General features: G+C 45.3%; 7 protein-coding genes across 12 annotated transcripts; 4 read left to right on the top strand and 3 right to left on the bottom strand.

Annotated features, from left to right (window-relative positions):
- Positions 1 to 744: 744 nt before the first annotated feature.
- Positions 745 to 2,165, bottom strand: LOC117590114 (pre-mRNA-splicing factor RBM22). Its single transcript, XM_034282465.1, has one exon. The coding sequence runs from the start codon at positions 2,090 to 2,092 to the stop codon at positions 824 to 826; it is 1,269 nt and encodes a 422-aa protein (XP_034138356.1). The 5' UTR covers positions 2,093 to 2,165; the 3' UTR covers positions 745 to 823.
- A 655-nt stretch (positions 2,166 to 2,820) lies between these two features.
- Positions 2,821 to 6,937, top strand: LOC117589998 (ATP-dependent RNA helicase abstrakt). The gene is made up of 3 exons (XM_034282280.1): positions 2,821 to 4,822; positions 4,893 to 5,201; positions 6,890 to 6,937. Exon 1 carries the CDS (start codon positions 2,903 to 2,905, stop codon positions 4,760 to 4,762), a length of 1,860 nt encoding a protein of 619 aa, XP_034138171.1. The 5' UTR covers positions 2,821 to 2,902; the 3' UTR covers positions 4,763 to 4,822; positions 4,893 to 5,201; positions 6,890 to 6,937.
- Positions 6,938 to 7,002: 65 nt separating this feature from the next.
- On the top strand, positions 7,003 to 10,917 carry LOC117589997 (gelsolin). Of its 2 annotated transcripts, none has more exons than XM_034282278.1 (7): positions 7,003 to 7,141; positions 7,608 to 7,800; positions 8,202 to 8,276; positions 8,388 to 8,583; positions 8,642 to 10,353; positions 10,422 to 10,547; positions 10,762 to 10,917. In XM_034282278.1, exons 1-7 carry the CDS (start codon positions 7,101 to 7,103, stop codon positions 10,819 to 10,821), a joined length of 2,403 nt encoding a protein of 800 aa, XP_034138169.1. In that variant the 5' UTR covers positions 7,003 to 7,100; the 3' UTR covers positions 10,822 to 10,917. The 2 variants fall into 2 exon arrangements, with proteins under 2 accessions (XP_034138169.1, XP_034138170.1); XM_034282279.1 differs by lacking the exon at positions 7,003 to 7,141 and adding an exon at positions 7,155 to 7,303.
- Positions 10,918 to 10,966: 49 nt separating this feature from the next.
- On the bottom strand, positions 10,967 to 12,559 carry LOC117589999 (serine protease snake). Of its 5 annotated transcripts, XM_034282282.1 has the most exons (6): positions 12,433 to 12,555; positions 12,113 to 12,375; positions 11,930 to 12,045; positions 11,740 to 11,849; positions 11,494 to 11,658; positions 10,967 to 11,441 (listed from the first exon to the last, which is right to left on the bottom strand). In XM_034282282.1, the coding sequence occupies exons 1-6, from the start codon at positions 12,498 to 12,500 to the stop codon at positions 10,991 to 10,993; spliced, it is 1,173 nt and encodes a 390-aa protein (XP_034138173.1). In that variant the 5' UTR covers positions 12,501 to 12,555; the 3' UTR covers positions 10,967 to 10,990. The 5 variants fall into 5 exon arrangements, with proteins under 5 accessions (XP_034138173.1, XP_034138172.1, XP_034138174.1 ...); XM_034282281.1 differs by having other exon boundaries at positions 12,113 to 12,556; XM_034282283.1 differs by having other exon boundaries at positions 11,154 to 11,451; positions 12,113 to 12,557.
- A 58-nt stretch (positions 12,560 to 12,617) lies between these two features.
- Positions 12,618 to 13,044, bottom strand: LOC117590001. The gene is made up of 2 exons (XM_034282286.1): positions 12,950 to 13,044; positions 12,618 to 12,885 (listed from the first exon to the last, which is right to left on the bottom strand). Exons 1-2 carry the CDS (start codon positions 12,962 to 12,964, stop codon positions 12,652 to 12,654), a joined length of 249 nt encoding a protein of 82 aa, XP_034138177.1. The 5' UTR covers positions 12,965 to 13,044; the 3' UTR covers positions 12,618 to 12,651.
- A 2,746-nt stretch (positions 13,045 to 15,790) lies between these two features.
- Positions 15,791 to 16,643, top strand: LOC117590086. The gene is made up of 2 exons (XM_034282428.1): positions 15,791 to 15,892; positions 15,968 to 16,643. The coding sequence occupies exons 1-2, from the start codon at positions 15,878 to 15,880 to the stop codon at positions 16,619 to 16,621; spliced, it is 669 nt and encodes a 222-aa protein (XP_034138319.1). The 5' UTR covers positions 15,791 to 15,877; the 3' UTR covers positions 16,622 to 16,643.
- An 8,170-nt stretch (positions 16,644 to 24,813) lies between these two features.
- Positions 24,814 to 26,171, top strand: LOC117590088 (nuclear transcription factor Y subunit beta). Its single transcript, XM_034282430.1, has 3 exons — positions 24,814 to 24,866; positions 24,944 to 25,288; positions 25,358 to 26,171. The coding sequence occupies exons 1-3, from the start codon at positions 24,843 to 24,845 to the stop codon at positions 26,054 to 26,056; spliced, it is 1,068 nt and encodes a 355-aa protein (XP_034138321.1). The 5' UTR covers positions 24,814 to 24,842; the 3' UTR covers positions 26,057 to 26,171.
- The last annotated feature ends 187 nt before the right edge of the window (positions 26,172 to 26,358 follow it).

Here is a 26,358-nt window from a genome sequence, read left to right as displayed (position 1 = left end):
GTTTCGTTCTGTGCGTTACACTTGTACATTCACTTTGTGCACTTCTTAATATTCCAACCATTAAAGAAGAAATAAAGAAAACTAGTAAGAAATACATCGACAGACTCCACAACCACGAAAATAATTTAGCCTTAAGTCTATTAGACAATAGCTGAACAGTAAGAAGACTGAAAAGATACCACATTCTCGATCTCCCCGATAGATAAATCCAACAAACTGAAATGATGTTATATATAATAGCAGGGCTCATTGGGAAACTGCTATTTCTGTTAATTTAATAATAATTGTACAATTTACTTATTGTTTAAACAAACAGATTGTAAATATAAAGAGAGAAAAAAAAACTTTGTGCGCAAATACAATATACCCGATTTCGTCTTCGAGTACCGGGTATAAAAATTAAAAATATATACATATATATACATATGTACATACATATTGACAGTGCTGGCGCGTCTCGGAAATATTTATTATTTTGATTAGGAGATGGCTTTAAAATAAACTAACCGATACTAGGTTTAGAAAACTGGGAGAAGTATTTTCCAACATAGCTGCAAAAGATAGATTAAGGACCCAAAATGACTTGAAATCCAGCGGAAACAAAAAGACAACTATTCAGCTCTGTCATGGATTTCGCTTCCCAATGATGTACTGAAATTGGTGTACATGAAATACGACTTTAGTATTTCTTGAAATGCTCTTTTAACTTAGAAGTTCTTTACCGCAAAGTTGAAAAGAGATAAATGGAGGCTTGCTTTGATTTTATTTCAAAAGTAATTCCCAATTTGTAAAAAATTGCTAATTGCATTGTCGTTAAAAAATATTACTTTTTCAGAGCACCCATGCGGGTGGCATCTTGACTTGGATAGGGCACATGACCAGGTGGCGGAGGAATCGAGATCGAGTCGAGATTCACCCCAGAGGTAGACGTGGCCGTTGCGCTTGTGGAGCTGTTGGTGTTGCTGTAGGGTGCCGCGTAGGTTGGTTGTCCGTACATCTGGTACGCGGAGGCAGGCACCAAGTTTGAAGGTAACTGGTGGAGCTTCATGCCGGCCGGCATGACATTTATCTGCTCCTGTCGCAAATTGAAGTAGTCATTCGGTTTGGCGCTGGGCGGGGGAATGCCTGCTACCTCAAAACGCCTGTCCGTCTTGGCCGCAGTTCCTTGCTTGGCTTGCGAGTGGGCCCATTTGATGCTCACTTTGCGGCCATGGATAACCAGCTTGTTAAAGGAGCGTTCAGCTGCTAGTTCGGCAGCGCCGCGTTTCGTGTACTGTACGAAGGCGCATTGCTGTCGCGGCACAAGTGCAATCGACCGAATCTCGCCGTACTGGTAAAACTGGTCGCGCAGCTCCGGCTCGGTGATTTCCTCGGGAAGATTGCCGACGTACAGGGTAGTTATGTTGCGGTCCTCTGGAGGTTCCAGCGTTGGCAGTGAAGCCGCTCGCTTCATGATCTTTTCGGCAACTGGATCGTTGCGTCCATAGTAGCGATCCTTAATGTTTTGCTCGCAGAGTGGGTCGTCGGGCTCGTTTGGCTTATCGTGACGGTACGGACACTCCTCACCACGCTTGCACTCACCCTTCACCCAGAACGAGCAGATGTGTGGCCTGTTCCGCTTATAATAGGGTGCAGTCCGTGCCAATTTGGACAGCATCTCATTGGCAGCCAGAGAGCGGCCCACGGCTCCGGCTGCCTCAGTGCCATCGCCATCCTGAAGTTGTGCGTCGATGTTCTGTATGTAGTACTCCTTGTTAACATCACTTTGGGGCATAGTGTCCGCCACCTTGAGGGCAGCGTCTCGCACTTGAATTGGGAGTCCGTACTCCAGGTCCAGCAGGCATGTCTGGCAAACATTTTTTAGTCGTGCACACGTCTGGCAAATTTCCGTTTTCTTGAAGCGCATACGCGCTCCTGGACACCAGCGGAATATGGTAAAAGGACGCGTGCAAATTTTGCATTCTTTCCCGAATCGCTCTTTTATCATGCGCACGTACGGATTGTCCCCCAGGCAGGTTTGGCAGAGAATCGGGAATTCGGCGTCTTCCCAGTTCTGCCGATTGTAGGTGTTTGTGGTCTTTGACATAGACATGACGACGCCACGATTATTTATTTTTTTACTTCTTTAATTTGCTATCTTGAAATTTTAGGATGCAGTGTGACCAGTTTGACCACGGACTTATCGCTAAAATATACTGCATGACACTCTGAAATAATACGACATATACCGAACTTGGCCCGAGCTGGAACTCAGATCCGAGAAATGTGGGCGCTGGCAAAATCAGATTATCATATAATCGTTGAAAACCAATGTGAAATGTATTCCAGCACAAATTGTTTGATAGCGGCCGATCACTAGTCAGTTACAAGACATTTAATATAGTAGAATATGGGTATTTGATGGTCTTTCGCTAGTCCCTTAAAATGTATAGAAATATTCTATATTCCGTCGTCGAATCGCTGGTTAATAAAAAAAGACAGAAGCAATAGAAAAAGTATTTTAAAAAACGAACATATTAATGTGGATTCAATATATTTTGAGTGTTTGTTCGGCAAACAACTCCTTTTTCAGTTAAAAATTGTTAGTAAAATTTGTACCTGTTTCAAAATATGTTTCAAAACCTTCAAAATTTCGCTGTAGCGATTAAATTTAAAAAAAATATATTAATGTGCATATTTTGTTCTGCGTTATTCCATTATCGTGCTATTATACAATTTAAATAAAACAACGTTTTCAGCAAACGCAACCGTGCAGCCCTGGTGTGAGCAGTTTAAAAAACTCACGAGTCTTGTGTATCGGTATCTGAATATCGACTATCGTCATACAACTATCGTACTGCAGCTGTGCATTTGTTTACGTTTTTTATTAAATTGATTTCATTACAAATTATTTATCAACAAAATGGCAAATGTAAAGAGATACAGAAGAACTTCAAAGTCATCCGATGATGGAGCAGAGGATAACGATGACTATGTACCGTATGTGCCTGTCAGAGAGCGGAAAAAGCAGCACATGGTGAAGCTAGGGCGCGTCGTCCAACTGGCGTCCGAAACAGCACAGCACAAGTCGTCCAGCGAAAATGAGAACGACGACGACTCGCAGGGTGCCCACGATGCAGAGACCTATGGACGTAAGTACAACATCAGCTTACTGGACCAGCACACGGAGCTGAAAAAGATAGCGGAGGCAAAGAAACTAAGCGCTGTGGAGAAACAGCTTCGAGAGGAGGCTAAGATCATGGAAAGCATTGCCCAGCAGAAGGCACTGATGGGAGTGGCCGAGCTGGCCAAGGGCATACAGTACGAGGATCCCATTAAGACATCCTGGAGGCCGCCGCGCTACATAGAAGCGATGCCTGAGGAGGAGCGACAAGCAATCCAGAAACACCTAAGGATCCTAGTGGAGGGCGAGAATCCCAGCCCCCCCATACGCACTTTCCGCGAGATGAAATTTCCAAAGGGCATACTCGACGGCCTTTCTGCCAAGGGTATTAAGACTCCCACTCCGATCCAAGTCCAAGGCTTGCCCACCGTCCTCGCTGGCAGGGATCTCATTGGAATTGCTTTCACTGGCTCCGGCAAAACCCTGGTCTTTGTGCTGCCCCTCCTCATGTTCGCGCTTGAGCAGGAGTATAGTCTGCCCTTTGAACGTAATGAAGGGCCTTACGGGCTGATCATTTGTCCATCTCGGGAGTTGGCCAAACAGACGCACGAGATCATTCAGCACTACAGCAAACACCTGCAGGCTTGTGGCATGCCTGAGGTGCGCTCCTGTCTGGCCATGGGAGGGCTGCCGGTTAGCGAGGCTCTGGAAGTGATCTCCCGAGGCGTCCACATTGTTGTGGCGACGCCCGGACGACTCATGGATATGCTGGATAAAAAGATCCTCACGCTGGACATGTGCCGATATCTATGCATGGACGAGGCTGACCGAATGATTGACATGGGCTTCGAGGAGGATGTCCGAACAATTTTCTCCTTCTTCAAGGGCCAGCGCCAGACCCTCCTGTTCTCGGCTACAATGCCGAAAAAGATTCAGAACTTTGCCCGGTCAGCCCTTGTGAAACCAGTCACTATAAATGTTGGGCGAGCTGGAGCCGCTTCTATGAACGTCACCCAACAGGTGGAATATGTGAAGCAGGAGGCAAAAGTGGTCTACTTGCTCGACTGCCTACAGAAGACTGCGCCGCCCGTGCTTATTTTTGCCGAGAAGAAGCAGGATGTGGACTGCATACACGAGTATTTGCTGTTGAAGGGGGTCGAGGCGGTGGCCATACACGGCGGAAAAGACCAGGAGGAGCGCTCCCGAGCCGTCGACGCCTACCGCGTGGGAAAGAAAGACGTGCTTGTGGCCACAGACGTCGCCTCGAAGGGTCTGGATTTCCCAAACGTGCAACATGTCATCAATTACGACATGCCGGACGATATTGAAAACTATGTGCATCGAATTGGTCGAACGGGCCGTTCGAACACGAAGGGATTGGCCACCACACTTATCAACAAGATTACCGAACAGTCTGTACTTCTGGATCTGAAGCACCTCCTTCTTGAGGGAAAGCAGGAGGTGCCCGATTTTCTCGACGAACTGGCACCTGAGGCCGAGCACCAGCACCTGGACCTGGGCGATTCCCATGGTTGCAGCTACTGCGGCGGTCTTGGCCATCGCATCACCGAGTGCCCCAAGCTGGAGGCTGTTCAGAACAAGCAGGCCTCCAACATCGGACGAAGGGACTACCTTTCGAACACTGCGGCCGATTACTAGACATTATTCTTAGACTACTTTGACGAATGGATTGAAATAAAGCTGGGAATTCCAAGTTAGGTGAAGCACTGCCCGCACTTTCAACCTGATTTCCAAGAATTCTCAAATTTTGTTTTCAATCTGTTTACAGCTTGTGCGCGGTCCGGGTAATTTTCACTTCTACCTATCACACTGCTCACCTTATCAACGATCGACGGCGGCGGCCCAACAGCGGCAGCAAGCGACCGACTGAGCCGAGTCGCGAGTGCGACTCAGCTTTCAGCGATGCCCGGCCTGGCCCGGCCCGGCCCGGTCCAGACTTAATAAAAGCGAAGACGAGATTTGCCTTTCGTTCAGTGTCTCGATCGGCCGTGTGTCGCTCACACCTCGCTCCAAGTTCCCGTAGTAGTTCTCAGTCGCTCTTTAAATCATTGTTCTGGCAGTTCGTATTGACCTAAGAGTAAGTGTTTACTTGTTTGCGTTGAGTCGGTGAGCGTTCGATGGTCATTTTTTATGTTAGCCTCAAATGATAACTAATTATGTATGCATGTACGTACTTGTACTAGTGCTGGACTTGGAATTGTACTGAAGTGGTACAGTCGATTTCTATAATCCTTTGAGAAAGTAATATAAGTCCCAAGACTGGAGTGGCCTGCTTAATTGAGTTAAATTTATGGTTGATGACTGATTACATAAATGCACTTTAGAGAATCAAACAATTTGCTGGTTCTGAAAATGTGTAGAGCTCATCCAATTAAATCGGATGCTGATTTGGCTTATCAATTGTTTTGAAAAATATAAAGTGATCCCTGATTGTGATTGTATGACCTTTCGATGGTATAATGTGTACTACAAGTGTATGTGTTTAAGTATGTAACATATAGCATGTACACAACGGAAACGATAATCAATATCAACATTCATAGGACTGTGTACTATACATGAAATGTACTTCAAAATGCGTATTTATGTGAGGTTCTGTGTGCCTCTTAAGCTCCATTGTCATACAATATTGTTGAAAGATTAGCATCCCCCGAAATGCTGTTGTTAATGATGGCCCTAATGAGACATATGTATGTACATACCTATAGTGCCATCAACTCAACTCTTTATTAATTGTTATTGATGGGCTTGCTTTTTGTCATGAGTTAACTACAATGCTTGTGGATTTGTCTTTAGGTATTCATGATTGATACTCGAACCACGTTTACTATAATTGATATTCACTGTCTGAGGACAGACGTCAAGCGAAACAAATGCGAACGGCATTTCTGTGAAAACGGCACAGAAAGTGCCTCAAAAGGCAAATACTCCCAATTAAATATATGTATGTACATATGTATGAAGACATTTGTTCCCCTTTTTTATGATTGTGACCCACTTGCAGAGAAAGGGCTCGTTGGGCTTGGTGTTTGGTATCAACGATGATATCATGCTCCCTGCGCCAGACGTTTCATGTCGTCATGTCGCAAAACTAATTACTTGAAAGCAATTTGCAAAACATGCGTGCAGCCTTTTAATTCACAGCTTCGTCGGATGGCCTTAAGATCCGATCAGACATCACAGCATACATAAATACATATGTACATATTTTCATACATATTTACATACGTAAATAGTGGCGGTAAAAAGTCTACGTACTCGTACGACGCCACTATACAGTAAAGAGTGTACAACCATCACTGAGAAAGTAAAGGACGCTCTAAAAATATATATAAAGAAACGAAGAAAGATTTTTCCAACAATAGAGGCACGTAAATAATGTAATATGTAAATACATATGTATTTACATATGTATATGTACATTACATATGTATATGTATATTACATATGTATAACGGTTTCGGTCATTACTTTTTTGGATCTTAACTGGAACTCCTAGCTTGGCCACGACAACTTATGCGTGTAGGAAAATGATATCATAAGTAGTATCTACTAGTTGGCAGCTACCAGGAAATGCATAGTGGGAGGCTAATGATGATATTATTTGAATAACGAAACTATACAGCAAAAACGTGTTTGTTAACATATTAATTAGCAGCTGACTCTAACTGTTCCCCTAATTAATGTACATATCTGTTTATCGGGGTTATCTCTTAAACACTCTTAACAGCTGATGCCAACTGGCTGCTTCTCTTACAATTACAGTTCACACGCTCTTGGCTGGGATCAACGCGGACAATCATCTCGTTTGAGGTGGAAAAACAAAGCGACTACGATACACATATACACACATCTATATATACATATATACTCATACCCAGACACATAGGGGACTACTCGATATACGGGCAACTTGTTATATTTATCGCAACAATAAACAAAGCGGCGCTGCTGTTGCTTCGGCACGATACGCGAAATGGAAACTTCGGGCGCCACCAGCATGGCAGTCATCTCCAGGTAATGCAAGCGAACAGTTCTCTTCTTGGCTAACAGGCTCCGATAAAGCTCTCGACAGCAATTATAAGACAGTTTAATTAGTGCAAACAGTTTTGAAGGGGTTTCGGTTACTCATACGACACGCGTCAGAGCACACATCTGGCTCAAATACAAACCCGATCCGTAAGTAGGGGAGAGTGTCTTGCGAGTGTATATACATGGCAATTCCGAGCGAGTTTATCATATCATGGGACGCCTCTGATGACAATACTTTCGCCGCCATGTGACATTTATTACCAATTATGGGCTTTTATGTATGTACATGACTCACACGAATGCTGTCGGATGACTGTTCCATTATCCTTGGTGCCGCGGGGTTCAATAACACAATTCCACACTCCGACCGGGCGGACTCTGGTTCCCTTGACCTCGTACAAACTGATTGAGACTCGTGTAACCATTATCTACCTGCCTGACTGCTTTCCAGCCTGCTGGTGTTCCTCGCCCTATCCGCCACTCTTTGCTCAGCGGGCACGTTCAACGCCCGCCCCGCGTTCCCCGTGCAAACCGGACAAATCCAGCCCTCTGCCGATAACAGCAAGCAGCCCGGAAGACGCATCATGAATCCAGCCTTCGCCAACGCCGGCCGTGCACCAGGCCTGGAGATCTGGCGTATAGAGGTAAGTCAATAATTCGAGCTTTCGATTTCACTCTCTGCCAGTGGCAGTGCCAGCTGTTCCAAGAAGTGTATAAATAGCTGGCGCTTATTTCATCTTTTGGGGGAAAGTTCGCAGAGCAGCGCAGCGGAGCTCCCACGCACGACTGACTGCGTTACTCGTGCAGCGGCATCCAAAACTCGGCGGCGAATGAGCTGAACGCACGCAATGTGGATGCCACATGTTTATAAGTGCTAGATATATCCGTCTAAACATATACTCGTAGCTAATGTTCTGTTAATTAACTCAATTTATTAGGTACGGGAAAAACATTTATGCCAGGCGCAAATTTTTCTGCATTTTTTTTCAGAAAAGATCATGAATATACATTGGTACTCATTACTCATTTGTTCTTCATTCTCCAGAACTTTGAGCCGGTGGCCTACCCTAAGAATAACTACGGAAAATTTTACACTGGAGACTCTTTCATTGTGCTTAATGTAAGTATTGCATGGTGGGTAGTGTGGGTGGACTCTGTACCGATCCAAAATGGAAATTCTGGGAAGTGAATTTTCCCATGAATAATGCACAACATTTCTTTGCAATTCTAGACCATTGAGAACAAGAAAGACAAGAAACTCTCCTGGGATGTGCACTTCTGGCTGGGCTCCGAAACGTCCACTGATGAGGCTGGGGCGGCTGCCATCCTCACCGTCCAGTTGGACGATCTCCTGAATGGCGGCCCTGTACAGCATCGCGAGGTGCAGGATCACGAGTCGCAGCTGTTCCTGGGTTACTTCAAAAATGGTTCGAAATCCTTCCAGTTGCCTGTTTACGCAGTCAAATAACCAAACAACAATTTCAGGCGTTCGCTACGAGCAGGGCGGTGTCGGAACCGGCTTCAAGCACGTAGAGATCAACGCCCAGGGGCAGAAGCGTCTGTTCCAGGTCAAGGGCAAGCGGAACGTGCGTGTGCGCCAGGTGAATCTGTCCGTGTCCTCGATGAACCAGGGCGACTGTTTCATCTTGGATGCGGGTAGCGATATCTACGTCTACGTGGGAGCGCAGGCCAAGCGCGTGGAGAAGCTGAAGGCCATCAGTGCTGCGAATCAGATCAGAGATCAGGACCACAATGGACGTGCCCGTGTGCAAATAGTCGACGAGTTCAGCACCGAGGCAGACAAGCAGCAGTTCTTCGATGTGCTCGGATCCGGATCTGCCGACCAGGTGCCCGAGGAATCTAGCGCAGAGGAGGACAGCGCCTTTGAGAGGGCGGACGCTGCAGCCGTGACCCTCTACAAGGTGAGCGATGCCAGCGGCAAATTGCAAGTGGATACCGTCGCCCAGAAACCTCTGACCCAGGCCATGCTAGACACGCGGGACTGCTTCATTCTGGACACTGGCTCTGGCATTTTCGTGTGGGTCGGACGAGGCGCCACTCCAAAGGAGAAGACCGACGCGATGGCCAAGGCCCAAGAGTTCCTCCGCACCAAAAAGTACCCTGCCTGGACACAGATCGAGCGCATTGTCGAGGGCGCCGAGTCCGCCCCATTCAAGCAGTACTTTACCACCTGGCGTGATGCTGGCATGGCACACACACGCCTCGTTCGTTCCGCCCTGGATATCGGCTCCGACGAGTCGCTGGATGTGGACGAGATCGACGCGGTGGTGCAAAAGCTGAAGAGGAGTGGTGGACGTGCCATTGGCTTTATGCCGGACCACGGCCAGAACAGCATTGAGAGCATCACGCAGTACGTCAGCAAGCCCGATTCGAACGAGGTCCTGGTCCACACCGTTCCCTTTGAGGAAAACCTTCCGCTTCTGGGCTTCGGCTCTTACGTTCTCACCTACAACTACGAGGCCAACAACGGCGACCAGGGACCTATCGTATACGTGTGGCAGGGAGCCAAGGCCAGCGCTGCTGTGAAGCAGAGAGCCTTCCGGGAAGGACTCTCCATGGCTGAGGAGAAGAATGTCCTTCTGGTGCTGACCGCCCAAAGCCACGAGCCGCGCCACTTCTATAAGATATTCAAGGGCAAGCTTCTGGCCTCGTACACCGCCTTGCCAGTGACAGCGCAGCTGTTCCGCATTCGGGGCACCGTTGAGAGCGATATCCACGCCAGCGAAGTGCCCGCCGACAGCTCGTCACTGGCCTCTAGTGATGCCTTCGCTCTCGTGTCCGCAAAGTCGCATAAAATCTTTATTTGGAATGGCCTGGGAGCGTCCAGCTTCGAGAAGACTGCGGCCAATGAACGCTTTGCACACTACTGGGACGACGCTGAGGTGGAGGTGGTCGAGGAGGGCGCAGAACCCGAGGAATTCTGGGAGGAACTGAACGGCGAGGGCCAGTACGACCGCAGCCTCGACGACCATGGAGCACCGCTGCTGGAGCCGCGTCTCTTCCACTGCCGCCTGACCCGCAACGGACTTGTAAAGGTCGAGGAGGTGGCCAAGTACGAACAGGAGGACTTGGACCCTGACGATGTCATGCTGCTGGATGCCGGCGATGAAATCTACATGTGGGTCGGCTCTGGAGCCACCGCCGAGGAGAACAGCAAGATTGTAGACATGGCAAAGGTGTGTTCCACTGCGCACACACTCACAGTTTTCAATCTAAATTAATCATGCGTCTTTCTCCTGCACAGCGTTACATCCGAGTGGAGCCCACCGCACGCACCGTCGACACCGTGAGCATTGTGCGCGTCACCCAGGGCCATGAGCCCCGCGCCTTCAAGCGCATGTTCCCGAACTGGGAGGACAACTACTGGCAGGTTAGTGAAATGGACCTTAGCCTAACTAGTCATTCATAATCGTAACAATCTGTAATTGCTTTCATCGTTGTGCATTGTGTATTGTGTGCATTGCCTAACCTCAAACACGTTACTAAAAACATACTAAAAACTTTCGCCAATGCCGTCCGTGAGTAGAAGAAAACTACATTTCAAATGTATAATTCATCGCCTTTTCTTGTTCGCTCACCCACAGACACTGCCTTCCTACGAGGATGTCAAGCAGCAGGTGCTTGATGCCAACAATGAGGTCTAGAAGAGCCTAAGCAATCTCAGCAAAATTTACCAAAAAACTTTTCGTTTTTTTCACCTTTTAAAACGTTTGCACCGTTAATAAATAATTAAAAAATGATAGTGTATAAAAAAAATCCTTGGGTTGTTCTTGGACCAAAATCCAGTTCTTAAGCTTCGAAGCAAAGAATACTTTATTGCATAAAATCATTTGCGTCATTCCACGTTGTGCCCTCGATCCAATCCAAGAAGGTCGATATCCGCGTGTACACAGACGGGTAGCTGCTGCGGCAGAACACTCCATACGACGTTATGCCAATGAGGTGATAATGAATATTTTGGCGACGTCGGCGACCCGGCAGGTTCAGCTGCAAGGGACCTCCCGAGTCCCCCTGGCAGGTGTCTCGGTTGAGGATGTAATCCTGTGCGCAAATCTGGCTAGCCACCACACCACTGGGGGTCTCGGCAATGGGCGGCAGTCCGGAGTTGCACTCTGCATTGGGCACGACAGTTAGGTTCAAGTTTGTCAGGCGATTCGTCATGGGCTTCGCGAAGCTGGTCGACCCATATCCCATGCCAAACGCAATTGAAGTGGGCAGCTCGGAGAATACCCATAGACGAATGGGTCTCACGTACACAGTCAACCTGCAAGATGCTGCAGACGATAGTTGTTTGTTGTATAATTACGATCACTCACTCCACCTCTCCCTGCAGCTTCAGCAGGGCGATGTCGTTGTAGTACAGCTCCTTTGTGTAATTAGGATGCCTGAAAATATCCTGTATCTGCATTAGCTGCGGCTCCACTGTTCGCTCATCAGAAACCAGATTCAAGTCCCCGATGCGCACCCACTTCGGGGACGTGCTAAAGGAGGTGCGTGAACAAGTGTAAGGCCACACGATTTCCACACAGTACAGACTACAGACTACAGGCAAGCACACTCACTCGTATATGGAAGTACAATGGGCGGCGGTCAGCACAAAGTTCTCGCTTATCAGGCTGCCACCGCACTTGTATTGGATTTGCCCTGCGTCCGCCTCGAAGCCTATCGCCGCCTGCGAAAACAAATTCGATGGTTCAGCCAGTTTCGGGTTCGTAAAGCCAGTTTATCAGCACGAGCTGATTCTTCTCTTACCATATGGGGGTATTCACCAGGCCTTGCCAGTATGCGTCCATCGAAGTCGGCGTCGTTGGCGTCGTCTACCACAGCGGTGTCGTTCGGAAAGATGCGCTCCACATACTCGGAGTATTCTTTGGACACAAGAATAAAGCAGAGCCCATTGGCTTTCGGGAAACAACGTTTAACTGGGGCACTTACTCTGCTCGCAAATGCGACGTCGTCGCCTGTTCTTCTTCGTTTTGAAGCCACCTGGAGGCGGTGGAAAGGGCTGGCCAGGCCTGGGAGGGGGCATTTTATGCTTGTGCTTTGGCTGGGGCAGATTCTCGACGCGATCGAAGTGGAAGTCGCTTATGTGATACCACATCTTGTCCTCCAGTTCACTGGACCCGTTCGTGTCGGGGAACAATATGTCCCGTTCGAGCGGAAAATAAATCGTATCTCTGTTCGGTGGTGGTCCTTGGTGCCGTGCCATTTGGTGTGCCATTCGGTGTGGGGGGGGCGGCGGAGGAGATGGTGGTGGCCGCTGGGCGTGGCCGAAGAGCACGAAGAGCACTGATATCAGGGACAGCGCGGCGGAACGAAGCATTCTCGAAAACCTGCGAGCGCGGCGATTGTCAGAGGCACACTAACGCTTCACGCGGTCACAACAATCCCAAGAAACCATAATCGTTCCCCCCTTATCAGCGTTGGCGGAGTCTTGGAATCATTAACAGTTTCAAATTTATTTTCGGAGAACATTAAATGTTGATTCTTAAGCTGGAGGGATTCACAGTGTGTGCCACACGGGGAGCGTGCACTTGGGTTGTGCCACCGATCTGCTCATACTGAGCAATGATAGCCTGCTGTATGGCCTCCAGATCTTGATCGTTTCTGTAGCGCAGCACACTGACGGTGGGATCATTTCCAGCGGCTTTTGGTTGTGGTGCAGGGGCTGCATTTGCCAGCGCCAGAAGGGTAACGAACAGAAGCAGCTGAATGAGAAATACAAGGTGTTTGTTAGGTAAAAGATTCCTTTCTAGAAACATCGGAACTCACGCAAATCGTCTTCATGTTTGGGACAATCTGGAAGCAAACTAAACAGCTCGCCCTATCCGGCAGACGCTTTTATAGACAAATATCTGTGATAATCATTGTGATAATTTGCAGCGATTTGAACTTGAACAACTTTGGCCAAACACGTTTTCAATTTGATCCGCTTAAAACATTTACCCCTCCTACAGCTCTGATTTTCCGAAATCGCACGGGTCGATACCCGTTTTTAACGAAAATTTGGTGTAGTGCTGTCGGGTGCCGGCAGACGTTAGATCTCTGAACTCGGATCACTTTATTTATGCATAAATTCGTCTGATTTTGTTAAACTGGATTCAAAACTGGGTGAGAGTGTTTCTTCGATCGCTATGGCAATGCCAAAAAAAACAAATCTCACAAGTTAGTTTTTTATAAAACGAACTTGTTCTTTCATCGATGGAGAGAGTTTATAAATTTATAAAAAAAAATGTATAAATAAGTCGCTGAATGATACGTTATAATAATGACATAGATTTGGAATACAAACCGTGCAGAATGATTATTTAAATGGGACGGAAAGACATAGCTTTATTGCGATTTTTATACCCGATACTCGAAGAGTAAATAGGATGTTGTGTATTTGTGGTAGAAAAATTTAAAACACAGAAGGAGGCGTTTGCAACCTCATAAAGTATATATATTATTGATCAACCTCAATAGCCTCAATCCATATCTGTCTGTCCGTCTCTCCGTCTTGTTTGTCGGCTAGTTCTCAGAGACTATGAAAGCTAGAGTCACCGAATTTTGTGTGAAGACTCATGTGATATCACACTGAATCAAGTTTTTTTGTTGAAGTCTCATCCACAAAGAACGAAAATCTGATTATCCACAATTTTGAAGAAAAGATAATGTTTATCAAATCACCGACTTGGGATTAGATTGGATCATTAGCCAGAATGAAGAAATTAATTTGCCGTGGCTACCCCCACCCCGTCCAGCAGCTTTGCTTGTGCTTTCTTTTTGTTGTCATTCTTTCTGGATCACACACTCTGCCTCTGCACATACTGCAGATATGCAGTATGCGTCACTGGGTGAGGGGTGGCGAGCAAAATGGGCGTGATGGCGGGAGAAGTGATGTAGAAAAAATGTAAAATGTAAAACTCAAAAAAATAACACTCAGATACAGATATACTGACTGAGTACCGGGTATAAAAGTTGTGACGCGTTTAATCTAATAAACCCATTCAGTGTGAATCATTTTTGAAATATACTTGTAACAGTGTGAGCATACAGAAGTCTGGATGCAAAAATTGGTTGCCCTATCCTTATGGACGAACGGTCAGACAGACGGACGGGCATGGCTCTATCGACTCGGCTATTGATGCTGATCAAGATACTTTATGGGGTCCTTCTGTGCGTATGTAACGTTATTCCCCACAAATACAATACACCCTATTTACTCTCCGAGTACCGGGTATAAAAAGTTATATTGAACGTCTACAGACAGCTGTCCGCTTTTGTTTTTCGCAGATGTCCAAACTAATGACCATATTTTGAATGGAGTCACGGCTCCGAATTGCCATTTGACACCATATCTACACGAAATTTGCCGCCAAAAGTATGCTATGTAATGTGTGTACTTTTAAAAAGATTCACTGTCACGTCTGTGCCGTTTGACTTTTGTTTTCTCAATTTTTTATTGAATATATTCTTATAGCTAAGCCGCATAGCTGCCGGTTACGCCAGCAGCGGAGCGTCTTCATACATATTTTGTCTTATATGTGTATATGTTACAAGTGGTGGTAATATATTTATGCTAACGGTATTGGTACAGTGTAACCTCAATATATGCACATACTACAGCTACTTAAATATGTAAGTCACTCCAAGTCATTTATTTGAGTTAATTATTATTTATATTCTCTTTTTTTTAGATTCTAGTTTTTGTTTGTATTAAGTTTCTTAAAGCATAAACTAGCATAAATAATTATTTTGTCTAATCGGTGTGAACGGGTTGACTGCAGAGGTAAAGATAGTACTTTTCATTACCTACAACAAATGACATTCTTTCGGCAATTCGCTTTAAATTTGCCGATGCCCGATAGGAAAATCAAAAAATGTTTTTGTTGTTGCGGAAAACTGCTACACCATGAGAGATTCCAGCTGTCATCTGAATCACATGTTCATATTTTACTCGGTAAAATTTCCTTGTACTATAATGATATACATGTGATCTAATGTACACGATTCGGTGCCCTATAAGCAACCGATATCTAACGAAGTTTCGCCATGTTCCTGCCATCTTCGCATTTTGATAGACTTTATTCCCTTGAAAAAGGGTACTCCATTTTCGACAATCAAACTGGCAGCTAGTAAACATTGAAACATCACCTGCACTTAGTCGATTTCGTTTAAATAAGAGTAGGAGTCCACGAATGTGTCGTAAGGAGTATAGGGGGGAACAAGAGTACGGTTATGAGCATACATTTGTCATTAATGTTTCGATGCAATATGCAAATGAAAGCCGAGGGCTTAGGCACACCCTTCAATCAGATTGCATAAGTCTGACCAAGTCGGTGACCGTTCGAAATGCATTTGAAGAGTGCAGTGGGTTCACAGCTCTGCCTAAATACAACACAGCCTGAGCCGCAGCGACTCCCAAATTTGAATAGACTTACACTTTCAGCGACCTACAAATGTGTAGAGTATTTGATCCAATTAAAAATCGACGGTCATATTAACTGGAACAGGCGGGAAAATGATATGAATTTCGGCCGAATTTCTCAACCACAACGTTTTGGAATGTGCATTTTCACCTTTCAGAGGCGTAGAGACATTTGGTGCAGTATAAATACTGGCTGCGGTGCAATTTTGAGACAAAGGTAGCTAGACGGCCACGCAGCACACACATCTTCCCCAGCCTTCTAGTGCGCACTCCTCAAACACTCGTCCAAAATGCGCGCTTTTCTGGTGAGTTCTTGGCACAGTTCTGGCGCTGGCTGAAGTTCTGGCTGAATGTCTAATAATCAAACACACCAACCTTAGATGCTTTGCTTGGTGACCATCGCCCGAGGCCAGTACGACTACACGCCCGGATCGCATGCGGGAGACGGCAATGGCGGACTCATTGGCGTATCCAGCAGTGGGGCTGCGCAGCTTTCCGAGCCCATCCTCATTGCCAACGAGTTCAACAAGGAGTTCTTCTCGTACAGCGCCCCAGAGCAAGAGTATGACAGCCCGCACGCCAACGAGCAGATTGCCAATTCGCTGAAGAAGAACCTCCGAGTTCTCTTCATCAAGGGGCCGGAGAACACGGGACTCGAGCAGGCAGCCCTCCAGCTAGCCACCTCGGCTTCCGACGACCGCACCGCCATATATGTGCTCAACAAGCAGGCTGACATAGCCGATCTGACCAGCAAGCTCAACCAGATCAAGGGGCAGGCAAACCACAAGCCAGAGGTTCACTTCGTCAAGTACCGCACGCAGAGCGACGCGGAGAATGCTCAGCGGACTATTCAGGCTCAGTATGACTCACTGCCCGGTCCCTCCAGCAATCACAATGCGGGCCCCTCGTCCCCGGTTTTGGACTTTGCCTCCAAGGGTGCTGCTATCGTGGGAGGTTCTGGTTCTGTGGGCACGAGCGATCTAAATGCTCCATCGACTAGCGCGTATTTGCCCCCGCCCAATCGGAGGTTTTAGACATAGGAAACTTTTCCTGTATATGTAGATTATTATTATAATAAATGTAGATTTGTACAAAGAGATGAATTAGCTGAACTGTAAAGGGAGGTGTGTACTTTTACATTGCTCTTCGGATCATCACTGTCAAAGGTATCACAACAAAAATCTCAGCATGTACTGCAGGCCTGGAGGATGACGAAGAGACTCCGGAAAATATCCGGAAGTTTTGTGAGCTCTAGGACCAAGGAAAACAAAATAATATGACAAGTCCGTACTATTTCCAAAATGTATTTTCAATCCAATTAGCATTCGCTAAAGAGTACATTACTCGGAGTTATTTTATAGAGTCATTTGATGCTTGAAACTTTTTATTTCGATTTATAATATCTCTTTTTAGAGAATACATTTTCACACAGTTCTAAGTGCAAGTCCCTTAGTTCAGAATAAAACAGACTGAAGTCGAACAGAAAATTGCACAAACTGTTAATTTATTTTATCGGATCAAATTATTTGTTTTTTGTTTTATTTGTTTAACAGAAGCGTTTTTGTGGATGCACGAGTTCATATCTAGATATTAACTTGAATAATTTTAGAAGTCTTAGTTCTTAGTTGCTTAGTTGCAGTGGGGGAAGGTTGAGCCAACGACAATATGTCTAATAGTAAGATAAGTAACGCTCATACATTCGAATGGTGTTCGAAGCAAGAAAATCTTCTTCGAAAACCCTTTTCCCATTGACTGGTTGGAAAATAAAACGAGAAGGGACGTGTGAGACGCTTCTTACGCTTACTTCTTCTTACATATGTACCTTAGCGGTTATTTGTCAAACTTTAAATTTTTTCTTCATCTGTCATCTACATCTACAACACTTCTTACGCCAAAACGCTCCGTTAGCTCGCTCCCCTTCCCTAGACCCACACACTGCAGAGTCCCAGCAAAGGCAGAAGTACGCGAGAGGCGGAGGCCGCACACTGCAGAAACAGAGTGTAAAAGAGAGAATGTGAAAAAGAAACAAATATAAGCTGCCGGAAAGGCCGGAAAGGGTGGATTTAGCCTCTGCAAATTAATTTCTTCATTGTGGCCATAATAATGATCAAATCGGATCCCAATTTGGTGATCTGATAGATATGGTCATTCCCTACGGAATGATTTATTTTATCTTCAAAATTTTAGATTTGGGAGGTTTTCGCTCTTTTGCGGTGCGGAAGGGGGCGTGGCTCATTTTTGAAATACACTTGTAACAGTGTGAGCATTCAGAAGTCTGGATGCAAAATTTGGTGGCTCTAGCTTTTATAATCTTTGAGATCCAGGCGCTCATAAGAACGAACGGACGGACGGACAGACATCTCTCAATCGACTCGGCTATTGCTGCTGATCAAGAATATCTATACTTTATGGGGTCGGAATCGTTTCCTTTTGTTCTTTACATACAACCGTTATTCCCCACAAGTACTGTATACCCTATTTACTCTTCGAGTACCGGGTATAAAAATAAGATAGTGTGTGATATTGATAGCCCAATCTGCCAACGAAACCTAGAGGAACCTTCCGTGGAAAAACCGACGGGATCAGGGACCACTACTCGGGCACAATCCAAAAGAGACACTACTGCTTCATCTCATGTAATGGCTGACGACAGCGTTGCACAAAACAACAATCAAAATTCTGCTAGCTTGTTTTCATCGAATGGTCGAATTAGCCAAATTATTTTTAATTGGAAACTTCGATTTTCTAATTCTAATTCTAATTCTAAACTCGATTTTGATTATCTAACGGGCCAAGGCATTGACATCTCAAACGCTGCAGGGCAATTTTGAAGGAACCGCAAGCGAATGGTTTTGGGCGGTACCACAAAAGTGTACTTATGGTACATTCTGAGGACCTTTGCCATGCTCTTAAAAGTAAATTCAAGGACGAACGAACCAACCTGCAGATAAGAGCGAGCATCGATAGACGCAAACAAAAGGATGCAGAAAGTTTTGACGAATTCTACGAGTCAATCATTTCTCTTGCGGATAAGGCCTCTATTCCCATGTCGGAATGTTCTCTCTTAGAGGCGCTTAGGTATAATTTGCGCCTGGATATCCAGCATGAACTCCTATATGAGGAAATACCCAGCATATCAAAACTTCGGCATTTTGTCAGAACTCGAGAGATCTTCCTACAAACTTTAGGAAATCACGCTTTACCAAATTCTCGTCTAGTGCCGATGCCGCGCCGATCTGTCAATGCAGTTCAATGTCGGGTAGAGTGTGAAACAGAAACAGAGATATCGGAAGACGAAGAAATGGAAAAAGCCGCCATTAATTTAGTGTGCTTGAATTGTGAAGCTACTGGTCACCACTACCAGGATTGCGATAGCCCGGTTCGTAGCGTATTTTGCTACGGCTGTGGAAAGGCGGATACATACAAGCCGTCCTGTAAAAAAGTCTAATAGTTGTAATAGTTCAAAAAACTGGGTAGCCCGTGGACTATATGTTGTTAGGGACACATCAACCAATTCTCCACCTATAATTTCCTTTTTACCGGACAAAATCATCATCAAAATCATGTTTACATGAACCCCAGAACTCGACCAACCAATCCACAAATATGAAAACTCAAACAATTTGTCGCGCTCCGTTGCCCGACGCACTGTATTTCATAAAATGTGCAGACAGGAACGAAAGATATTGCCTCAACAGTTGTAGGCAACTCCCAGGACATTAGACCTTATGCCGATGTTTTAATTTTATGCAAAACTGTTAACGGCTTGCTTGACACAGGCGCATCGATAAGCTGTATCGGAGGTCGTTTTGCTCAAGAATTCATTGAATCAAAACACCCATACAAAGCTTTATGGTCGAATGTTCGCACTGCCGATGGCAAAGCGCAGGAAATAATCGGAAAAATAACCACCAACCACCATCGGTGGTTGACCTTATACCTTGTTCCCTCCTTGTCACAAGACCTAAATTTGGGAATTGATTTCTGGCAAACCTTCGACTTGCTGAATTCATGTTTAATATCAGAGCGCCTAGCACTTTCTGCCTTAGATGTCACTCCCTTGAGGACATTAAGTACTGACCAACATGACTTACTGTTAGAAGCGATCAACTGGTTTCCATCTTTTTCTACACTTGGTTTAGTGCGAACTTCAGTTCTTTCACACGTAATAGAAGTGGCAGATGCTATTCCTGTAAAGCAGCGGCATTATCCAGTCTCCCCAGCCATTTCTGCCTAAAAGAGGTCAAATATTTGGGCCATGTTGTCGCCAGATTTTACTATCCCGCGTTCCGTAAAACAGGTTAGACGGTTTCTGGGAATGACGGGGTGGTACCACAAATTTATTTGTAATTATGCATCCATTGCGTCACCCATAACCGATACATTAAAATCGCATCGCAAATTTTGTTGGAATGAAGATGCGCAGAAAGCGTTTGAATCGTTGAAGTTTAAACTCAGTTCAGCACCAGTCCTTCATAGCCCAAATTTCGAAAAACCTTTTGCAATTCATTGTGATGCAAGCCATACCCAATGCCAGAGAAATTATTCTGTCACAGAAAAAGAATGTTTGGCAGCTGTTTTAGGCGTTAAGAAGTTTACGGACCATGCATCCCTAAAATGGCTAATGTCACAGTCCGACCTAAGCTCGCGGTTAGCTCGTTGGGCATTCAAACTGCAAGGTTTTGCGTTGAGGATAACACACCGTAAGGGTACATAAAACGTTGTGCCGGACGCACTGTCCCGTACTCATAATGATGATTTATCCGAAATAAGTCTTGGTACGATTGTGGATTTGGATTCAGTCGAGTATAAGAATCTGGCCGACAGGATAGAAGCGAACACGCCCGAAATTAAGGTAGTTGATGGATACATTTACAGGCGAGCTGAGCATACCACAGGAGAAGAGTTTGCAGACGGTTTATGTTGGAAATTATGGATTCCAGAGGACATGGTTCCGGAAATTCTCAAATCCGCTCATGAATCTCCCCAGTCTTCACACGCTGGCATTTGTAAAACCCTTGATCAACTGCGTCGATACTTTTTCTGGCCAAACTTAGTAACTGACGTGAAAAATTACATCAACAGCTGCGTTATGTGTAAATGAACGAAGTATCCTAATTACACCTTACGTCCGCCCCTCGGCAAAACGGCTGAAGCGCAACGCGTTTTTCAAAAGCTATTTGTTGATTTTCTAGGACCTTAACCTAGGAGACGCTCAGGGAATATTGGTATATTTGTGGTACTAGACCATTTCTCTAAATTCCCTTTCTTGAAAAGAGTACACAAATTTACAGCTGAATCTATCATTCGTTTCCTAGAAGAAGATATCTTCCACTGCTTCGGTGTTCCGGAGGTTGTTGTTTCCGAAATTGGCGTTCAGTTTAAGTCCAATAGTTTCAATGCACTTCTGGAAAAATACAAAGTTAAGCATTGCTACACACCCATTTATGCTCCTCAAGGCAATGTTTCTGAAAGGGTAAATAGATCGGTAATTGCCGCCATGAAATCCTACATACAACCTGATCAGAAGAACTGGGATGAACAGCTAGTGATATATGCTGTTCGTTGCGTTCAAGCGTTCACTGAGGTGTTAGTTCCAGCGCTTATCGTATGGCATTTGGTCAAAATATGGTTACGAGTGGATCTCAGTACGACCTCTTGCGCAGATTAGAGCTTTTGCAGAGGGTCAGGAATTATTCCGTCGTAACTTCCAAGAAAGTAATTTTTGCAAAAGGCTTCAATGCCAAACTGGCTCCAAGTTTTATCAAGGCAAGAGTAAGAGCTAGATTGGGTAATAGCTACTTCGAAATTGAGGATTTGCAAGGTCGTTTAGTCGGAAAATATCACGCAATTAGATTTGAGGCAATAAAGGTTAAAGTAATTCCAGCGCGAATCACTCTTTCCATGCTTTCACCCTGTAAAGTGTGTTTTTAGCAGGGCGGTGTTGTAGTGGCGCTGGTAGTTGCAGCTGAACACAAATAATAACAGTGAATGATATTATCGCATGCGATAACATTGAATAAATTATGCTCACAGAATCACGCTGCATAATTTCAGAAAAAGAAATGATTAGCTTTTAAACCAGCTGAGTGGGTGAAGCTTTCGTTTATGACATAAGCTTTTAGGACTTGGTTTTAGCTCTTCTGATCGCATTTAATCGGCTCGATCCCCCAGAAATTTATTTTTTTCGTATTTCCAAATTTCTGATCGGTTGATGACCCGTCCTATACTGAGTCAATTTTAGACCAACCACGTGCGTGAAAAAATTTAACACGAGTGGCCTAGAGCCACTCGAACATTTCTGGACTGGCATGCTCCCCATCCACGCCGGTGAAAAAGAAACCATCAGTATACGGACAGAAGAAAGTGATAATTATCCACGGAAATCTCGGAAAGCTCGGTAGGTCCAATGTGGCAGAGAACAACGGTTCTTATAAAGCCTCTTGGCTGTATTCTTCCCCACCGCAGGGCTTCGCTTACCCTTTCCCCCCCACACTCAGTCAGAGCCTTAGCGCCTTGACGTCTTGTCGGCAATAAGCTGAGGGGTGGGCAATTTTTCTTGGGAGCCCGGTGAAGTCCCGGCCCCAGCACCTAGTTGCACTCATTTTGGAAAAACCATAAAATCTACGTAACATCCCCATAACCTTGAAGTAACCTTGCCATCAACTTGATGTAACCTTGCCATAACCTCTGCGCAAGCGCCAAAGCCTACAGTGTAGAACCGCTAAGAGGGCCATTAATATTTATTTGGCTGCATTCAAAGCCTAAAGCACCGTCTTTTTTAAAATTAATTAAACTTAAATTTTGTAAATTCTATTATTATATTCTATTTGATTTAACGACCTTTCGTTCCCCCCTTATATAATTATGTTACATTAGTCAAAGAAAAATGAAAAGAAAAATAAGTTTGTGAAAAAAAAGAACAACAAAGAGAAAAAATTTGAACTATAACATGCAGTCGGCCAAAGCCAACAGGGAACCATTATTATTATATTCCACAGCTTCTTCAAACCCCCAGCGAAAGTCCTTTCAGCGCGGGAGTACTGTAAGCATACATAAGTACATGCATACCAAACTGTGAGTGATGAAAGATCAATTTTTTTGTCTTCCCCTTTGGTGCGTTCTCCCGCTAGACGAACCGACCTGCGCATAAGAGCTTATGCACAAGCGCCAGAGCTTTTGTTGCTTTTGCTGCTATTGTAACTTGTGCATGCAGTTTCCTACATGGAGAAACTAAAACGAAAACTACACTAGCCAACAAAAAACAATTCTTTTTTGTTTTCCTTCTTTTTTGTTTAAGACCTTCTTACAGATGCGTTTCATTATTATATTTAGTCCCATTCATTTATATTCCGTATTCAATATTCGTATCTTAATTTAATGTTACATTTCACCTATTATATAAATACATACATTTACCTCTTCCTTGATATATTTTTATAATTTTCTTTCCTGGAAGATTGGAAGATCAACATAAGTTGTTTCAATAATTAGTGTAAAATAAATAGTTTTGGATGTGTTTTGCGATGTTGAATATATTTAGCTATAAGCGTTAATATGAACTCCTGCTGAGTGCGCCTTACTTGAGGGGGTCATGCATCGTGTAGGGAACGTAGGCAGAGGTATTGCTGGATAGACTTTTTATACGGGATCGCCGTATAACTTTATGGGATTATAGCGATAATGGAAGGGATGGCATTCGTGGCCACGTTTCCATCTTGCACCACAAAATAAAAGTCTGAATGCTAGGAGTTTCTTTTCATTAGTGTTTTAATATCTTTATGTATATAGACGAGCGGATAGAGCAGCGGATCCTTACCTTAACCCCTCATCTCCCGACTGATAACAATACCGGAACAAGCGCGTGCACGCGTGCACGCCAGCTCAATGACGTTGCATACTTCAATTAAATGGTACAACTAACAATTATTGCATAACACCCGGAAAGGTTCATGCTGGTAGTAATTAGATTACATATGGGCAATCGGTTGGGGCGGAAAGTACGGGCTGGTCTGGAGGGAACTGAAAAATCGATTTGTCCCAAAGAGTTTGGGAGTCCACAATCCCGAGAATGCGCTTATGAATGAATACCACCCCATTGTAAATTCTGCATTGCAGCGTAAAGAGGGTAGGTCCAGTAGTTTTAGCCTTGATAGGTATGGTGGAAGGAGTCTGTCAGAGTCCCAGTTTAGAATTCAAAGAATTCTCCTTGTATTGTGGACTCCACACACAAGAACAATACTCCAAGATCGGGCGAAAAAAGGAGACGTACAGTATTTTAGTTATATACGGATCGCCAAAGTCTTTTGACCAACGCTTAATAAATGCAAGGACTCTCTTAGCTATTAAAACATAGCTTGTGATACCTTCCATAACGTCTTCATATTGTCTTTGAATGAACAAGCAATTGTGCTAAGACTCCAATGTGTCAGTAAACATAGGAAACTAAAAGCAGCCAACAAGTACAAGGACTTGTACAGTCTACAGTCGACGGATAGCAGCCTCATTCTCAACACAAAAAGGGGATCAAGCGAAATAAATATTGGACATGTGATGGAATGAAACCTGTTTCATTGGGTAGAGTTTTATTGAAATTAAAGCAAACAAAAGGTGGATTATCCCAGAGGTGACTTTCTTTGGCCACAAACAAAAGTTTTGTTATTTCTTGTTTTGGTTTTGTCTTTGGTTTGGGTTGAATCTTGAGGGTTCGGGGAGGAGTCTATGTGGTCCGGACTGCCCTCCCCCTCTCAGCTTATAATCAAGGCGGATCGTCTCCCACGACTTGGGCACACCTGCGGATCTGTGTCTGCATAAGAAATTACTTTCTTTTGGTCTTCCTCGTTTTGTCAACCGATGCGAGTCTTTGGCTATTAATATTTTGCATTTATTTAGATTCAGCGATGACAATGGAAAATATTAGACGATTATTCAAATTTAAATACGATGTTGGCGACCAAACTGGAAGCTGCTGGCGGCTGGAACTGGGCCCGAGTTAGATAACAGCGGGCTGTGACGCCTCTGCAATGCATCTTCGGATATGGATCCGTGATTTGCCAACCACTAACGAGACTTTCAAAGGTTACATATTCGCTGCCGCCTGGCCGGGGCGACAATAGATTCGATAATTTTATAGCAGTGCCCAAATATTTGTCTCTTGTTTGTTGTCTACCAAGTTGGAGTCTTATAAAAACATTGCTATCGTGCAGCCAGGGCATCAGTCGACCTCTGCAGTTCAGACAGTTCGAAGTGAAAAAAATGAGACAGTTTGCTGTTCTATTGGTAAGTGATCGAACACCTCGAACATCTCGAACAGCTGCCCATTCTCACGCTCATCGTTCCTCTCGTTTCCTTTGCAGTGTCTAGCGGTTCTTGCTGCAGCCGCCCCCCAAGGCTACAAGTACCAGCCTCAGGGATCTGCGATTTCCATCGGCAATCTGCGTCCGCAGACGCCCGTGTCCGCCACAGGAATATACTCAGCCCCGGCAGGCCCTGCCCTGGGTCAGATCTCCGTCCAGCAGCCACCGATCCAAACAGTGCAGACTAGTGCTCCCGTTCCTGTGTCCCAGCCGCAGGTTCACCAGACAGTGATCAGCTCGCTGCCACAGCAGACCGTGTTCAATACCGTGCAACAGCCACAGCAGCAGCAGCAGCAGCAGCAGCAGCAGCAGATCGTCTACCAGCAGCCCCAACAGTTGCAGCAGGTCCAACAGATCCAGCACCAGCAGCAGCCCCAGCAGATCCAGCAGATACAGCAGATCCCACAGATTCAGCATCAACCCCAACAGATCGTGCAGACACAGTACGTTCAGCGTCCCGCTATCGTCACCAAGGACATTTACATTCACTCGGCCCCCGATGAGACCGAGGAGATCCGCCAGGACGAGCCACAGCTCGACAGCCTGCCCATTCGCAAGAACTATCGCATTGTGTTCATCAAGGCGCCGTCCCAGAATCTAAAGTACACAGCCGCAGCTCTGAAGCGCGCCCAGTCAAGCAACGAGGAGAAAACCGTCATCTATGTGCTGTCCAAGAAGCCCGATCTCACTGAGATCCAGCAGCAGCTGCAGGTCACGCAGACAGAGTCCAAGGTGCACAAGCCCGAGGTCTACTTCATCAAGTACAAGACCCAGGAGGAGGCACAGCGTGCACAGCAGGAGATTCAGGCTCAATACGATGCTTTGGGTGGCGCAACCCATATCTCGGACGAAGGCGTTGCCCCCATCACCACCGTCTCTGGTGGCTCCCTCAACCTGGGCCACATCTTGTCCCAGGAGCAGGGGCCCAGCATTGTGCAGCAGCAGCAGCACCAGCAGCAGCACCATATCCAGACCATCGTTCAGCAGCAGCAGCAGCAGCAGCAGCAGCAGCAGCAGCCCATCCATCAGCAGAACTCCTTTGTGCAGCAGACCTCCTCCTTTGCATCCAGCGTGCCGCAAAGGAAGTATGCCCCGGCGAAGAGCTTCAAATAAGCAGAGCATTCCATTTTACTCAACAGTCGCCCCATTCTAGCTTATTCTAATTTATTGTAAACGCGATTTGTCGAAGAAAAAGTAAAGCAAAATATTAAAAATCATAGAAAACATAGTAAACATAGAAAGCCATTGAGAAACTCTGGGACCAATCCATGTTGGTGTCATTAAGCTGCTTAGCTTATGTAATGTTGGATTTTTCTTTCTCCTCTGGGCAAAATGCTCTGGGCCCTGTGGTGTTTGATGTCATTTGGTGTTTGATATTTTGTAGCTGCATCGATAATCAAGATTTAATTTCGCTC

The sequence above is a fragment of the Drosophila guanche genome, unplaced genomic scaffold (assembly GCF_900245975.1).
Source record: "Drosophila guanche unplaced genomic scaffold, DGUA_6, whole genome shotgun sequence".
NCBI lineage: Eukaryota > Metazoa > Arthropoda > Insecta > Diptera > Drosophilidae > Drosophila > Drosophila guanche.
Note: the sequence above shows the minus strand (reverse complement) of the source record. Positions and strands in the feature narration are given on the sequence as shown.